We start from the raw sequence: 17,499 nt of genomic DNA, 5'->3' as shown, positions 1-17,499 counted from the left end.
CTCCTAGCTTTTTTCCTGAGTGAGCCTTTGTGTCCTCATAAATGAGTTCTTGGTTTCACCTGAGCTGTGTCCCGTGCTAGATGACTTAGTGCATATTTGAAAAACTTCATTTCCAACTTGGATACTTCCTCTCAAATATCATCGTTGGGAAAATGATTGGGCTTGGGAGTGTTCTTGTGAAGTAAGTGTGACTGTTTTTTTTCTCCCCTTCGATTTTAGAAAAAGCCTGAAAGAGCTTTCCAAATAGTGGAACTTCGGATTTTTTCTAACTGGGGCCATCCTGAATATACATGCCTCTATCGGTTCCGAGTTCACGGACAACCTGTCAACTAGAGATACTCTCACTGCTGTTGTACATTTTGTATATACTGGGACAGCCTGAGACACTGGACCTTCATGAAGGAGAGCGTAGGGAACCAGATGATGTCACCTGCTCAGTAAATGTGACTGCCAGCGGCAGGACATGGGAATTGGAGCGACAGATGCTGCGGTCCCCAGGAAACTGCGTGTTGAGTGCTTGGGTTTACAGAGATCCGCTAGCAACAGATGATCTCAGAAATTCATTTGAATGTATGGTTCACAAAGACACTTACTTTGTTTTAGGGGTTTGTTTTTAAACAGAAAGTTGTTTATATTCATATTTTCTTGAAATCAGGAAAATCAAATGAAGGTAAAAGGTCTGACCTGTTCTTAACGCTTCTGCACTGAGCTATATTTACTGGCCCTTTTAAACGACTTTGGGGCGGATATGTAGTTTATCTTTTCAATCCAGTACACATTTCTTTCAGGGAATATCAGTGTCACCAAATTTCGGTTTTGAATTCCTTTCCTGTAGGGTGGGACTTGTCCTTTATTCAGCACCAGTGACTACTTTACGTCCCAGGTGGGAGATGATGAAAATGTGTTTTCCTGCTTTGTTTGCTCTGTGAGAAAGATTTCCACAGTCAGACCTCGGTTTGGTGATACCTGTTCAGGAGCTTGGGGCGTCCCACTTCCTGTGGGCTGGAGTGGGTCTGAGTGCGAGGGGACCGTCTGGCTGCAAACATGCAGAAATGCAGTTCTCAGGGCTCCCCTGGGCTCGTCTGTGGGGTCACCTGGAGTTTCACTTCACAGTGTGGGTGTTTTCAGGTTTTCTTTTGGATTTCGCTGAAAAGCAAACACTAACATACTCCAAATCATTCAGAGGGTTACGTGTTCATTCCCCTGATGGTATCAGAGGAGCCTGTCCAGTGCAGCAAAGTCGGGAACTCGTACATCTTGTGACTTTTCTCAGCAGCACTTTCCACTGGCTCCGGGTTGGGTTTGCCTCTTCTTAAGACTGTCAGCCGTTCCTCGATTCCCGTGAGACTCATTCTGGGTGTAATTAATATTTAATGTTGAGACTATTTAACTGAGCAGACTTTATAAATGGGATATCCACACAGCTCTTAAGGTGTTACAGATGTTTTACTTTAAAATTATTTAAGTTTTATTGGGTTAAAACAGTTTTTTGGTGTTCCATAAACATATTTTCAGAAAAAGATAACGGTGCTGACTGGTTTTCTGTATATTGCACAGCAGTCCTCAAATACACACAAACTACACAGCTTTTTTTCACTCTTAGAATTGGAACTAATGCCTATGCAGTTAAGTTGGATAAAATGTACACAGATGTTTCATATATTACAGGATAAATATATAAATCAAAATTTCCTATATAAAACTAAATTTGGGAGTTGGGGTGGAAATATTTTGAATATTTATTTTTAAAGATGCAAGATAGGACTTTGTGCAGTGTATTTTTGTAACTGCTTTTCCAAATATGTCTCTGGTAGTGCTCCTCTTGCTGCCACCAAACTGATAAGATGCTATTGAAATGTTTAAATAAAGAGTTTTAATTTTTAAAAGTGCATGTGATATTTCAAATGAATAATAAACAGCCTATTTCTTTCGTCAGCTTGCTCTGTCTCTGCCCATGTGGCTGTGGGGGAGGGACGACCAGACAGGTTTTCATGAGCGAGTGCGGGGATGGAACGGGGACCGGTCCTCAGCGCTCGCCCAGGCGTCCCTGGTCCCATGACCCTACCCTCCGGGACCCTCTCATGTAGGGACGTCCACTTGGACGACGGGCTGCGCTGCAGAGAGGGCTGCGTGACAAGAGAAAATCAGGAGCGGACACGGATGTCCTCAAAGCAGCGCTTCCCTCCCGGGTCTCCCGTACTGCAGACGGGCGCTGCCAGGAGCCGCCGGGCTGTGCTCCTCGGGGAGGTCCAGGGCGGGCGCAGGTGCGGGGACGCGGGAGCTGAGCCATCTCGACCACCGACACCTGGGAGCGCACTCGGCCGCCCCCCGTGCGCACGCGCCACGCCGCGCTCGCCGGGACCGCGCGGGGCAGGCGGCGGCGCGGGCTCCGTCTCGCGCGGCCCTGGAGGGACAGGCGGCCGTGGGCCTGCGAGCGGTTTGCAACGGTCCCCCTCCGGCCGCACCTTGTTCTTACTCCGGCGACAGGGGTGCCTCCCGGCCCCACGTGCGCAGCCGACGCACCCCCAGGACTTCGCTTTCTTCCAATTCCCGGGAAGATGCCGGCGCCCCCCGGCCAGTGAGCGCGACCTCCGCGGGCATGGTCGGACCCGTGGGCCCCACACACGCCAACCGCCGCCGGTGCCCGTAAAGGGGCGACGGCCCGACCGGTGCCCCAGTCGTGGCCTGAAGACTTGTTCACACGCCGCGGAAATGGTGAAAAGACTTTATTTTTAAATCTTTGTGTCAACGATCGCTGAAACCGCTGCGGCCAGCTTGGGAACCACGCTCCGGCCGAAGCCACCGCCGTCCGGCGCCCCGCCCCACGTACGGCCGCCTTTGTGGCGGCAGCGCGCCGCCGCCGTCACGTGGAATCCCCGGACGCAGCGTTCGCCGCGGTCACGTGCCACCCCGCGGGCCGCCCTCGGTCACGTGGCCTCGCGGCGGCGTGCCCGCCCCCGGCTTTGCGGCTCCTCGCGGCCACCGTAGAGGACGTCGAGCGGCCGCCGGGACGGAAGCCGAGAGGCGCTGCCGACCGCGCCTGCGACAGCGTCAGCCTTGCGCGGAGCGCCGGCCCGATGGCGGCGGCGATGGCCGAGCAGGAGGGCGGCCGGAACGGCGCCCGGAACCGCGGCGGCGTCCAGCGCGTGGAGGGCAAGCTGCGCGCCAGCGTCGAGAAGGGCGACTACTACGAGGCGCACCAGATGTACCGGACCCTCTTCTTCAGGTAGGCGCCGGGCCCCGCCCCGCCCGCCGCCGCCGCCGCCGCCGCCGCCCCCCATTGGCCTGCCCCGCCCGCCCGCCCGCCGCCCATTGGCCCGCGCTGCTGCCTGTCGCCGGGCGGTCGGCACCCGTGGACCCCGGAGCCGGCCACCCCCGCCGCGCCACCCGGGCTCGTTTGCCCGGTCCGCGGTGGCCGCTCGGCTGCGCCCACCCCGAGCACCGTGGGGTGCGAGCTCCCACGCGGTGTTCCTCCCACTGGGGACCCGCTCGCTCCTCTCCGTGGTGTCGCCGGTGCTCGCCCGCGCGGGATCGTGCGTGAGGCAGCTATTTTTACCCCCCGGTGCTGCTGTTCACCTGCGCTGCGCGTGCGCTGGCCGGTGGCCGCTGGCCTCTGGCCACGTGCGGGGCGGGGCGGACACTGACCCGGCGCGGCCTGCGGGGTGGGCACCGGCCGCACGTGGGAAGGGCTCCGGGCTGCGAGGAGTCGGGGCACGCGCCTCTGCGAGCGGCTCCGAGAGCTCTGCGCGGCTGGCGGTCCCGGCCTTTCTGCCGTCACAGTGACCGCGGTGACCCGTAGGCCGTTTCCACGTGCGTGCGGCGCTCCTGGAGGGACACATCCTGTGATCCTGGCGGGTCCGGGCGGAAACAATGGGGCCGTTGATAAGAACGCGGGGAGCCAGACAGGTAACCGCCGAGGACGTGCTCGGTTCTCGGGGAGCCCCCTCTGTCCGCGCTGGAGGACAGCCACCGTGTGCGGCACGTAGGGGCAGTCGGTCTGGCTCCCACTCTGTTCAGGCTGAGGTTTTGCGTTTTTCTTTCAAGGGCCAGTGGAGTCAGTGTCTTGGGCACTTTGGGGGTACTTTCTGCTTTGGTTTTAGTGATCGACTCAGGTGCCCCCAGCGGTGCCGGGCTGCGTGGCGGCAGGAGGAGTGGATTTTCCTCCCAGGACGGTCCGAGATGCGAGATGCGAGCCGGCAGGACACTCTCCCAGCCGCCCGCCTGGCATCGAAAGGCTGCGAGGGGAGCTTTGGGAGCACTCAAGGTCGTGCCGTGCTCGCTGTCCTTGGGGATTTGTATATGGTCGTTTGTCCCAGTGGTTAATCAGCAAAATTCGTCTTCCTGCAACAAACACGTGTTCCTTGTTTTGAGGCAGTTCTGCACTGATTGCTGTGTGAAGAACGTCATCTGCTTCACAGTGGCGAGCCCTTCGCCCAGGGTGTGTTTCTGACCGATTTGGGGGATGGTGGTGAACATACAGGCTCTTCGCCAGCCCAGCCATGACCTGGGTTTGCATTCCAACCTCTGCTCTGTGACCTGTGACCCAGGACATCTTGTTAACCTCTGAGCCCTGTCTGGTCGTTTAAGATGCGCCTACACCCCTTCAGGGGTCGTGAGAAGTAAGCAGTCTGCAACCTGGGACCTGGTGCCTGTGATTGCCACCCAGGAGGCCCCACTGAAAAGGGCGGGAGCTGTCCTTGTCCCTTGAGGGTACAGCCCTGGTTTGGGGCTCTCTACAGTGTGTAGCTCTTGGAGAAGTCAGCTTCACCAACTTGTACTAATTTTTACTTTCTTTCTACAAAAAAATATATACATGTGCTTATACTTAAGTATGCACATAAAATGTACAACTTACGAGTTTTCACTAATACACACCCATGAATGTACTGAAAATACTCATCACCTCTGAAAGTTTCCTTATCTGCCTTAATAATCAACTCATTTACGAGTGTATTGCTAAGTGGTAGCCCATTGTGTGTGTGGATGGACCATAGTTTGCCCGTTCACCCACTGGTTCTGTTCACCACACTGTGCTATTTTAATTCACTTATATTCCGCAGCAGCTTGAGGGAAGGAATCCGGCAGTCGGCAGATTGGTATCGTTGGGGGGCGGGGGGCTTGTCCACGGGATTGGGCGTGGTCGCTGGTCCGGCAGGTTCCACCAGAGGCTGCACATCCCGTTGGTGTGTGGCTGGGTGGCACCCTTGGTGCTGGAGGCAGTGGGTGGTCAGACCTTTGTGGATGGAGTTGGTTTTCCAGGCCTGTTGGGTGATTAGTTAAATCACACACAACACACACACCACCGTGGCTTCCTTGACTGCCCTGCGGAGTGGCCCTTTGCTGCACCATCACCCCGAAGGGCCTCCCCGGCCTTCTGAGGTTGGTGTGGTTGGTTGGTTGTGGCTCCTGTTTTTGCCTCATAAATCAAAGAAAATTTTAGGAAGACAACCTTAAAATACATGCTCTGCAACCCTGGGCATGGGAACTTTTCCTAAGGGAATGGTAGGGGCGGGGCAGCCATGCCTCTTCGGTTCAGACCGTGTTCTGGGGTGACTTGGGGTGACCCTAGCTTTCAGAGGTATCGTTTAAGCTGAGTCTTTTGATGTGACTCTTCATTTGACACAGTTTTTAAAAAATTAAATTTATTGAGGTAATGGTTAAAACATTGTGTGAACTTGAGGTGTACACCATTATAATTCACATCTGTGAACTCTATAGTGAGCTCTTTACCCAGTCTAGCCTGCTTCCTAAATTAGCACAGGTGACCCTTCACCCGTTCACACCCTGGGCAGTCACCGTTTAGTACTCTGTACCTATGAGTTTGTTTTTTCACTTCGTTTTAGACTTTACCAATGAGTGAAATCATAGGGTATTTATCATTCTCTATGTCACTTAGCATAAGGACCCTCTGGTAAGATTTCGTTCATTTTTATTGCTAATACTCCATTGTATCCGAGCACCACAGCTTTATCCATCATCTGCTGGTAGACACTTGGCTGCTTCTGAGTCCCGTCTTGGCTATTGTAAACATGGTGTAAACTTGGCTGCAGAGAACACGGGGGTGCATGTATCTTTTTGAGTTAGTGTTTGCATATTCTTCGGCTAAAAACCCAGAAGAGGGATTGCTGGGTCATGTGGTAGTTCTATTTTAAATTTTTTTAAATTTGCCTGACCTGTGGTGGTGACCTGGAACACTGAGGTCACCTGTTCAAAACCCTGGGCTTGCCCAGTCAAAGTACGTAAGGGAAGCAACTACTATGAGTTGATGCTTTCTGCTTCTTCCTTCTCTTTCTTTCTCTCTTTTCTCTCTAAAAATCAATGAATAAGAAATCTTAAAAACTGTACATTTTTTTCCCATTTATTTGAGAAAGAAGAAAGGGTGGAAGGGAGAAGGGAGAGATAGAGAAGCATCTACTCATTGATTGCTTCTCGTATGCACCCTGACCAGGCATTGAACCTGTGATCTCAGCCTGCTGGACGACACACTGTCCACCAGCAACCCAGCCAGGGCCTATTTTTTTTTTTTTTTTTTCTTTCATTTTTCTGAAGCTGGAAACAGGGAGAGACAGTCAGACAGACTCCCGCATGTGCCCGACCGGGATCCACCTGGCACGCCCACCAGGGGCGAAGCTCTGCCCACCAGGGGGCGATGCTCTGCCCCTCCTGGGCGTCGCCATGTTGCGACCAGAGCCACTCTAGCGCCTGAGGCAGAGGCCACAGAGCCATCCCCAGCGCCCGGGCCATCTTTGCTCCAATGGAGCCTTGGCTGCGGGAGGGGAAGAGAGAGACAAGAGAGGAAAGCGCGCAGAGGGGTGGAGAAGCAAATGGGCGCTTCTCCTGTGTGCCCTGGCCGGGAATCGAACCCGGGTCCTCCTCACGCTAGGCCGACGCTCTACCGCTGAGCCAACCGGCCAGGGCTATTTTTTATTTTTTTTAAGACACTCCATACTCTTATCTGTCGTGGCTGCACCAGTCTGCACCAATTTCCATTCCCACCAACAGTGCGCCTGGCTCCTTTCTTCATGTCCTGGCCAATACTTATTTCTTATCTTTTTTTTTTTTTTTTTGGTATTTTTCTGAAGCTGGAAACGGGGAGAGACAGTCAGACAGACTCCCGCATGCGCCCGACCGGGATCCTCCTGGCACGCCCACCAGGGGCGAAGCTCTGCCCACCAGGGGGCGATGCTCTGCCCCTCCGGGGCGTCGCTCTGTTGCGACCAGAGCCACTCTAGCGCCTGGGGCAGAGGCCAAGGAGCCATCCCCAGCGCCTGGGCCATCTTTGCTCCAATGGAGCCTTGGCTGCGGGAGGGGAAGAGAGAGAGAGAGAGGAAGGAGAGGGGGAGGGGTGGAGAAGCAGATGGGCGCTTCTCCTGTGTGCCCTGGTCGAGAATTGAACCCGGGACCTCTGCACGCCAGGCCGACGCTCTACCACTGAGCCAGCCGGCCAGGGCCCTTTTTTTATTTTTGTTTTAGAGAGACAGGAAGGGAGAGAGATGAGAAGCTCCAACTCATTGATGCCTTGACTAGGAAGCTCAAGCCAGTGACCTTGGGCTTCAAGCCACTGACCTCTGGGCTCAATCCAATGACCTTGAAATCATGTTGATGATCCTGTGCTCAAGCTGGTGACCTCAGGGTTTTGAACCTGTGTCCTTAACATCCTGGGTTGACGCTTTATCCACTGTGCCACCACCTATCAGGCATCTAGTCTTGATGATAGCCATTCTGACAGGTGTGAGGTGGTATCTCATGGTGGGGGTTTTTTTTTTGTTTTTTTTTAATTTAGTGACTGAGTTTAGAGAAAGGGAGAGACAGACAGAAACATTGATCTGTTCCTCTCAGGGATTGAACTCACAGCTTTAGCATATCGGGATGATGCTCTAACCCTGTAGTTCTCAAACTTTTTAAAGTTGGGGCGCATTTAAAATCCTACAAATACCCTGGCCGTTTGGCTCAGTGATAGAGCGTCGGCCTGGTATGCAGGAGTCCTGGGTTCGATTCCCGGCCAGGGCACACAGGAGAAGCGCCCATCTGCTTCTCCACCCCTCCTCCTCTCTTTCCTCTCTGTCTCTTTCTTCCCCTCCCGCAGCCAAGGCTCCATTGGAGCAAAGTTGGCCCGGGCACTGAGGATGGCTCCTTGGCCTCTGCCTCAGGCACTAGAATGGCTCTGGTTGCAACAGAGCGACGCCCCGATGGGCAGAGCATCGCCCCCTGGTGGGCGTGCCAGGTGGATCCCGGTTGGGCGCATGCGGTAGTCTGTCTGACTGCCTCTCGTTTCCAACTTCAGAAAAATACAAAAAATAAATAAATTTTTTAAAAATCCTACAAATGGCCCTGGCCGGTTGGCTCAGCGGTAGAGCGTCGGCCTGGCGTGCGGGGGACCCAGGTTCGATTCCCGGCCAGGGCACATAGGAGAAGCACCCATTTGCTTCTCCACACCCCCCCTCCTTCCTCTCTGTCTCTCTCTTCCCCTCCCGCAGCCAAGGCTCCATTGGAGCAAAAGATGGCCCGGGCGCTGGGGATGGCTCCTTGGCCTCTGCCCCAGGCGCTAGAGTGGCTCTGGTAGCGGCAGAGCTTCGCCCCTGGTGGGCATGCTGGGTGGATCCCGGTCGGGCGCATGCGGGAGTCTGTCTGACTGTCTCTCCCCGTTTCCAGCTTCAGAAAAATCAAAAAAAAAAAAAAAATCCTACAAATAATTATAGGCGCACTATATACAAATTTCTGGGAAATGTTATAATAGTTAGGTCAAACATTAAAGAAAAAATATAAAGTCCAAGCGTGCTTTTATGGTAATTAAACAAAATAAATACAACAAAATTAAATTCTGACATTAAAAAACATTTTTATATTTTTTGTTATGCTTTTTAGAATTTGTAAAAGGGTTAAATTAATAAAGAAAACAGAGTTGTCTTTTTATATATATAGTTACATTCTTAGTAGGATTTAGTAAATTCTGCAGGTTCCGGTGCAAATGTGTTAAGTTTTTTCATTCTTGTGTTTATGAGAAACATGAGCCTGATGTGTCCTAGCGATTTCTTCAATGTTTGGGCATATATTTGAAAGGCAGACTCTCATTTCCTAATCAATACATTGAAGAATTCCTCTCTTTTACTCTTAATTGTGTTGAGTGCAGAAAACCTTCACCATACATATCATCTTAACTTTACACCAAAGCAGTGGTCCCCAAACCCCGGGCCGCAAACCGGTTCCGGTCCGTGGGCCATTTGGTACTGGTCCGCAGAGAAAGAATAAATAACTTACATTATTTCCGTTTTATTTATAGTTAAGTCTGAACAATGTTTTATTTTTAAAAAATGACCAGATTCCCTGTTATATCCGTCTAAGACTCACTCTTGACGCTTGTCTCGGTCATGTGATACACTTATTCATCCCACCCTAAAGGCCAGTCCATGAAAATATTTTCTGACATTAAACTGGTCCGTGGCCCAAAAACGGTTGGGGATCACTGAAACAAAGGATAGAAGAAACTTGCCTCCAGTCTTTCTGGGGAACATGGGGGGTACTGTAAACAATCCAGCACCACAGCTGAACAGCCTTTTGCAATCTAATCAGGCAAGTGAGGTGGAGGTTGGGCAGACTGTCAGCTTACAGCCTATTCCCCGCACCTCTGTCCCCCCAAAATCTAAACTCCAAAAACCCTTTTGGTTTTTTGGTCCCCAACAGGCACATATTTCTTTGGAATACCATAGGGCACACCTGGAAATCTAGGGCTCACCAGTGCACCCTGGCACACACTTTGAGAACCACTAGTCTAATCAAATGAGTCATCCGTCCAGGGCTCATGGTGGTTTTGATTTGCAGTTTACTCATCGCAATGTTGAACATGTTTTCATGTGTTTGTTGGCCATCTTGACATCATTCTTGAAAAAAATTCAGAACTTGTGCCCATTTTTACATTGTACGTTGCTGTAGTTGTTGTATGAGTTCTTTATGTTTTTTGGGTAGTAACCCCTTATATAGGCTATATAATTTTAAGAATATTCTCTCGCATTCAGTTGGTTGCCTTTTCGTTTTCTTGTTTGGTTCGTTTGCTGTGCTAAAGCTTTTTCGATTGACATCCCACTCGTTTGCTTTTGTTTCCTTTGCCGTCCACAAAAATGACACTAAGACTGATGATGTCAAGGAGCTTAGCGCCTGCATTTTCTTCTGTGTGTTTTATTGTTTCACATTTCACCTTCAGGCCTTTAATCCATTTTGAGTTAATTTTTGTGGATAGTGTCAGCTAACAGACTAGTTCCATTCTTTTGCATGAGGCTGTCCAGTTTTCCCCAGCACCATTTATTGAAGAGACTGTCTTTTCTCCATTGTATATTCTTTGTTTTCTTGTCACTTAGTTGCCCTTATCTGTGCAGGCTTATTTCAGGGCTGTTGATTCTGTCCTAATGTTCTCTGTGTGTTTTTTCCTACCAGTACCACACTGTTTTGATTGTTGTAGCTTTGTAGTATAGTTGGAAATTAGGCGTGTGATGCCTCTGGCTTTGTTCTTTTTTCTCAGTATTGCTTTGGCTATTTGGGGTCTTTTGTGCTTCCATACAATTTTTAGGATATTTTTCTATTTCTGTGAAAAATATCATAGAGATTTTGATAGGGATTACATTGAATCTATAGATTACTTTAAGGAATTTAGACATTTTAATTATGTTAATTTTTCCAATCCATGAGCACAGAATATCTTCCCATTTCTTGGTGTCATCTTCAATTTCTTTCATTAGTAATTTTCATTGTATAAGTCTTTCATCTCCTTTGTTAAATTATTTCTTAGCCATTTCATTCTTTTATTTATTTATTTATTTTAGAGACAGAGTTAGAGAGAGGGATAGGCAGGGACAGACAGACAGGAGAGAGATGAAGAGCATCAATCATCAGTTTTTCGTTGCATCAACTTAGTTGTTCATTGATTGCTTTCTCATATGTGCCTTGATTGTGGGGCTACAGCAGACCAAGTAACCCCTTGCTCGAGCCAGCAACCTTGGGTCCAAGCTGGTACCAAAGCTTTTTAATCCACTTGTCCACTGACGGACACTTGGGCTGTTTCCAGATCTTTGCTATTGTGAACAATGCTGCCATAAACATGGGGGTGCATTTCTTCTTTTGAAACAGTGCTATGGTGTTCTTGGGGTATATTCCTAAAAGTGGGATAGCTGGGTCAAAAGGCAGTTTGATTTTTAATTTTTTGAAGAATCTCCATACTGTTTTCCACAGTGGCTGCACCAGTCTGCATTCCCACCAGCAGTGCAGGAGGGTTCCCTTTTCTCCACATCCTCACCAGCACTTATTCTGTGTTGTTTTATTGATGAGCGCCATTCTGACTGGTGTGAGGTGATATCTCATTGTGGTTTTAATTTGTATTTCTCTAATGATTAGTGATGTTGAGCATTTTTTCATATTCCTATTGGCCATCTGTATGTCCTCTCTGGAGAAGTGTATATTCATTTCTTTCGCCCATTTTCTGATTGGATTGTTTGTCTTCTTGGTATTGAGTTTTACAAGTTCTTTATAAATTTTGGTTATTAACCCCTTATCAGACGCTATGTCAAATATATTCTCCCATTGTGTAGTTTGTCTTTTTATTCTGTTCTTATTGTCTTTGGCTGTGCAAAAGCTTTTTAGTTTGATATACTCCTATTTGTTTATCCTGTCTTTTATTTCACTTGCCTGTGGAGATAAATCAGCAAATATATTGCTGCGAGAGATGTCAGAGAGCTTACTGCCTATGTTTTCTTCTAAGATGCTTATGGTTTTACGGCTTACATTTAAGTCTTATATCCATTTTGAGTTTATTTTTGTGAATGGTGTAAGTTGGTGGTCTAGTTTCATTTTTTTTGCAGGTAGCTGTCCAATTTTCCCAACACCATTTGTTGAAGAGGCTGTCTTTACTCCATTGTATGCTCTTACCTCCTTTGTTAAATATCAGTTGTCCATAAAGATGTGGGTTTATTTCTGGGTTCTCTGTTCTGTTCCATTGATCTATATGCCTGTTCTCATGCCAGTACCAGGCTGTTTTGAGTACAGTGGCCTTGTAGTATAACTTGATATTTGGAAGTGTGATACCTCCCACTTTATTCTTTCTTTTCAAAATTGCTGAGGCAATTTGTGTTCTCTTTTGGTTCCGTATAAATTTTTGGAATATGTGTTCTATCTTTGAAGTATGTCATTGGTATTTTAATTGGTGCTACACTGAATTTATAAATTGCTTTGGGTAATATAGACATTTTAATAATGTTTATCCTTCCTAACCATGAGCATGGTATATGCTTCCACTTGTTTGTATCTTCCTTGATTTCTTTTAAACTTTATATTTTTTTTATTTTTACAGGGACAGAGAGTCAGAGAGAGGGACAGACAGGAACGGAGAAAGATATGAGAAGCATCAATCATCAGTTTTTCATTGCGACACCTTAGTTGTTCATTGATTACTTTCTCATATGTGCCTTGACCGCGGGCCTTCAGCAGACTGAGTAATCCCTTGCTCGAGCCAGTGGCCTTGGGTCCAAGCTGGTGAGCTTTTTTGCTCAAACCAGATGAGCTTGCACTCAAGCTGGTGACCTCGGGGTCTCAAACCTGGGTCCTCAGCATCTCAGTCCGACGCTCTATCCACTGTGCCACCACCTGGTCAGTTCCCTGATTTATTTTATGGGTTTTTTTGTTGTTTTTTTCCCTGAAGCTGGAAACGGGGAGAGATAGTCAGACAGACTCCCGCATGCGCCCGACCAGGATCCACCCGGCATGCCCACCAGGGGCGACGCTCTGCCCACCAGGGGGCGATGCTCTGCCCCTCCGGGGCGTCGCTCTGTTGCGACCAGAGCCACTCTAGCGCCTGGGGCAGAGGCCAAGGAGCCATCCCCAGCGCCCGGGCCATCTTTGCTCCAATGGGGCCTTGGCTGCGGGACGGGAAGAGAGAGACACAGAGGGGGGGGGGTGGAGAAGCAAATGGGCACTTCTCCTATGTGCCCTGGCCGGGAATCAAACCCGGGTCCCCCGCACGCCAAGCCGACGCTCTACCACTGAGCCAACTGGCCAGGGTCTATTTTATGTTTTATAATTTTCTGAGTACAAGTCTTTAATCTCCCTGGTTAAATTTATTCCTAGGTACTTTATTTTTTTGGTTGCAATGGTGAAGGGGATTGTTTCCTTAATTTCTCTTTCTGACAGTTCATTGTTGGTGTATAAAAATGCCTCTGATTTCTGAGTATTAATTTTATATCCTGCCACCTTGCTGAATTCATTTATCAGGTCCAGTAGTTTTTTGACTGAGACTTTAGGGTTTTCTATATACAATATCATGTCCTCTGCAAATAATGATAGTTTTACTTCTTCTTTTCCAATTTGGATACCTTTTATTTCTTTTTCTTGTCTGATTGCTGTGGCTAGGACTTCCAGAACTATGTTGAATAAGAGTGGTGAAAGGGGGCACCCCGGCCTTGTTCCTGATCTTAAGGGGACTGCTTTTAATTTTTGTCCATTGAGTATGATGTTGGCTGTGGGTTTGTCATAGATGGCCTTTATCATGTTGAGGTATGTTCCCTGTATTCCCACTTTGCTGAGAGTTTTGATCATGAATGGGTGCTGGATTTTATCAAATGCTTTTTCTGCATCTATTGAAATTATCATGTGGTTTTGGTCCTTCCTTTTGTTTATGTGATGAATCACATCGACTGATTTGCAAATATTGTACCAGCCTTGCCTCCCAAGAATAAATCCCACTTGATCATGATGTGTGATTTTTTTCATATATATATTCGGTTTGCTAAAATTTTGTTGAGGATTTTAGCATCTAAATTTATCAGGGATATTGGCCTATAATTTTCTTTCTTTGTGTTGTCTTTGCCTGGTTTTGGAATCAGAATTATGCTTGCCTCATAAAAGGAGCTTGGAAGTCTTCCTTCCTCTTGAATTTTTTGAAATAGCTTGAGAAGGACAGGAGTTCTTGTTTGAATATTCGGTAGAATTCACTTATGAAGCCATCAGGCCCAGGACTTTTCTTTGTTGGGAGTTTTTTGATAACTGTTTGTTGAAATCGGTCTGTTTAGGTTTTCTGATTCTTCCAGATTAATTTTTGGAAGATTATATGTTTCAAGGAATTCATCCACTTCATCCAGGTTGTCTAGTTTTTTGGCATACAATTCCTCATAGTATTTTCTTACAATATTTTGTATTTCTGTTGTGTCAGTTGTTATTTCTCCACTCTCATTTCTAATTTTATTTATTTGAGTCCTCTCTTTTTTTTTTGGTGAGTCTAGTTAAAGGTTCATCGATCTTGTTTACCTTTTCAAAGAACCAGCTCCTGGTTTCATTGATCTTCTGTATTGTTTCTTTAGCCTCTATGTCATTTATTTCCGCTCTGATCTTTATTATTTCCTTCCTTCTACTACCTCTGGGCTTTACTTGCTGTTCTTTTTCTAGTTATTTTAGATGCAGGGTCAAGTTGTTTATCTGAGCTTTTTCTAGCTTCTTAAGGTATGCCTATGTAATGCTATGCACTTCCCTCTCAGTACTGCTTTTGCTGTGTCCCATAAATTTTGAGTTGATGTATGCTCATTATCATTCGTTTCTAGAAATTTTTAAATTTCTTTGATCTCATTGTTAACCCATTCATTATTTAATAACTTGCTATTTTGTTTCCAGGTGTTTAAGTATTTTTTAGTTTTTCTGTTGTGGTTGATTTCTAGTTTCATGCCATTGTGATCAGAGAAAGTGCTTGATATGATTTCAATCTTATTAAATTTGTTGAGATCGCTTTTGTGCCCTAACATGTGGTCTAACCTAGAGAATGTACTGTGGGCACTTGAAAAGAATGTATAAGGTCTACCGGAAAGTTCTATCCGTTTTTGGAATAAAACAAAATACAATTTTTTCTTACTGTCAATAAACTATTAAATAATATAATTGTCATTATTATTAATGATTTCTTGCTAGTGTGAGGGCAATTTGTATATCCCATTTTTGAAAAATGTTTTATCTTTTGATGTGAAAAATTGAACCAGTGCTTGTTTGATATCTTCTTCATTTTTGAATGTTTTGCCCTTCAAAAAAATTTGTAAGGACAAAAACAAGTGATAGTCGGAGGGTGCTAAGTCCAGGAATATGGTGGATGCGACAGACATGCTTGTGTAGCATTTCTTCCTTGTTGAGATTCGTAAAAATTACAGTAGCGTAAATGAACTTTATCAGTAGCCACGGGTACACTATCGCTTCACACAAAAGACTAACATGAATCAACTTTGTTTTAGTTAATTTGCTACGTCAGTATGTATACGTTAAGTGATAAAAATAGAGAGGCACACATGTGTCAAATAAAGGTGCTTATGTGTTGAAACTTGTTGTGATAGAAACGGACAGAACTTTCCAGTAGACCTTATATATTCTGCTGCTTTAGGGTGAAAGGTTCTGAAGATATCTGTTAAATTGAGTTGATCTAGTGTGTCCTTTAAGTCTGCTGTTTCTTTGTTAATTTTCTTTCTTGAGGATCTATCTAGTGATGTTAGTGGGGTATTGAAATCCCCTACTATTATAGTATTGCTGTTGATCTCGCCCTTTAAATCCATCAAGGTCTGCTTTATATATTTAGGTGCTCCTATATTAGGTGCATAGATATTTATAATATTGAATAGTTATATCTTCCTGTTGGATTACTCCCTTTATTATTATGTAGTGGCCTTTGTTTTAAAGTCCAATTTGTCTGATATAAGTATTGCTACCCCAGCTTTTTTTTCATTTCCATTTGTGTGAAATGTTTTTTTCCTTTTGTTCTAAGGTGTGTCTCTTGTACACAGCATATGTACGGGTCCTGTTTTCTTATCCACGCAGCTACCCTATGTCTTTTGATTGGATCATTTAATCCATGGTTATTATTGATATGTAGTTGTTTATTGCCATTTTATTCTTTAAAGCTGTATTCCTCTTTTGCTATATTCTTTTTCCCCTTTGATCTGTTTATAACAGGCCCCTTAGCATTTCTTGCAGCATTGGTTTGGTTGTAGTGAATTCCTTGAGGGTTTTGTTTTTTTTTTTTTTTTTGGTCTGGAAAGCTTTTTATTTCTCCTTCAATTTTAAATGATAGCCTTGCTGGATAAAGTAGTCTTGGTTGCAGGCTCTTGTTCTGCGTTACTTTGAATATTTCTTGCTATTCCCTTCTGGCCTTAAGCGTTTCTGTTGAGAAGTCAGAAGTCATCCTTATGGGGGCTCCTTTGTAGGTGATAGTCTTTTTTTTCTCTAGCAGCTTTTAATATTTTCTCTTTATCACTTAGCTTTGGTATTTTAATTATGATGTGTCTTGGTGTAGATTTCTTTGGGTTTCTCTTTAATGGAGTTCTCTGTGCTTCTTGAACTTGTGAGACATTTTCCTGCCTTAATTTAGTTATGATACATTTGAACAAAGTCTCTATCCCTTGCTCTTTCTCTTCTTCTTCAGGAACCCCTATGATGCAGATGTTATTTCTCTTCATGTTGTCACAGAGCTCTCTTAGAGTTTCCTCAGACTTTTTGAGTCTCTTTTCTTTTTTCTACTCTGCTTCTGTGCCTTTATTTATCTTGTCCTCTAACTCGCTGATTCGATTCTCAGCTTCATCCATCCTTTTAATTCCTTCCATTATGTTCTTCATTTCTGGTATTGTATTTGTCATTTCTGACTGATTCTTTTTTATTATTTCAATGTCTTTTTTTATATTTGCTATCTCTTTACTTAGGTGTTCGTAACGACCATTTATTGTTCTAAGATCTTTGAGCATCCTAACAATTGTTATTTTAAACTCTGCATCTAGTAATTTGGTTATATCTGACTCATTCAGGTCTTTTTCTGGGGATTTCTCTTGATTCATTTGTGTTGCATTTCTCTGCCTTCTCATTTTGTCTGTGTAAAAGAAGGTTTTGACCACTTGGGTCCACTGGGTGTGGCCTCTCTGTTCCCTAGGTGTGGTCTGTCTGCAGGCCCACCACCCCCTCTGCTGCTGCTGCCTAGGGCGTTGCCGGTGCCAGCCCACTGGGGCTGTTGCTGTGGTTTCTGCCTCTCCTTTATAGGAGCGGCTGTGATCATGTGCTCAGGTGTACAAGGCTCGCTGGCCTCGGCCTTAGCTCCGCCCCTGGAGGGCAGGGTTGAGCACCTTTGCTCATCTGCAGTCTCTGCCTGATTCTGGGCTTTTGCCCCACCCCTGCAGGAAGAGCCCGCTCGCAGGATGGCTGCAAACCTTGGCTCCATGGCCCGGGCAGGGCTGTGTGCCCACGTTCAGTCATGGGACTCTGCCTGTTCTGCTATAATAAGTTGTTTTATAAAGATTTATTCTGCCAAACTTAGTGAAAATCCGACATAAAGTACTTGGTAAGTAATTATTAGTGTATGCTTTAACTTGCTGTAACTCTGCTTTATAAATTTTACAAAGTACAGTTACTTCCCTACTTTATAAATCACCAGTAATGTGGAACTGGTGGCTAGTTAGAAAATTTTACTAACAGAGATACAAAAGTGGCCAGTAGGTATAAAAAGAT

General features: G+C 46.3%; 2 protein-coding genes across 8 annotated transcripts in view; both read left to right on the top strand.

The window, feature by feature from the left end:
- The window catches only part of SUN1 (Sad1 and UNC84 domain containing 1), a 53,990-nt gene extending 52,055 nt beyond the window's left edge, over positions 1 to 1,935 (top strand). For all 6 annotated transcript variants that reach the window (XM_066342078.1, XM_066342081.1, XM_066342083.1 and 3 more), the window contains one exon: positions 220 to 1,935. In XM_066342078.1, the coding sequence (XP_066198175.1) occupies positions 220 to 333 (114 nt within the window). In that variant the 3' untranslated portion in view covers positions 334 to 1,935. The remainder of the gene's footprint in view (positions 1 to 219) is intronic.
- A 1,038-nt stretch (positions 1,936 to 2,973) lies between these two features.
- GET4 (guided entry of tail-anchored proteins factor 4) overlaps positions 2,974 to 17,499 on the top strand; it is a 31,611-nt gene continuing 17,085 nt past the window's right edge. The window contains exon 1 of one of the 2 annotated variants that reach the window (XM_066342086.1): positions 2,974 to 3,226. In XM_066342086.1, coding sequence (XP_066198183.1) covers positions 3,078 to 3,226 — 149 coding nt within the window. In that variant the 5' untranslated portion in view covers positions 2,974 to 3,077. Of the gene's footprint in view, positions 3,227 to 3,391; positions 3,907 to 17,499 lie in introns of those variants that run through there. The other variant, XM_066342087.1, reaches the window with a different exon arrangement.

The sequence above is a fragment of the Saccopteryx leptura genome, chromosome 6 (assembly GCF_036850995.1).
Source record: "Saccopteryx leptura isolate mSacLep1 chromosome 6, mSacLep1_pri_phased_curated, whole genome shotgun sequence".
Lineage (NCBI taxonomy): Eukaryota > Metazoa > Chordata > Mammalia > Chiroptera > Emballonuridae > Saccopteryx > Saccopteryx leptura.
The sequence above is the reverse complement of the archived record's forward strand: the minus strand, read 5'-3'. Positions and strand labels throughout refer to the sequence as shown.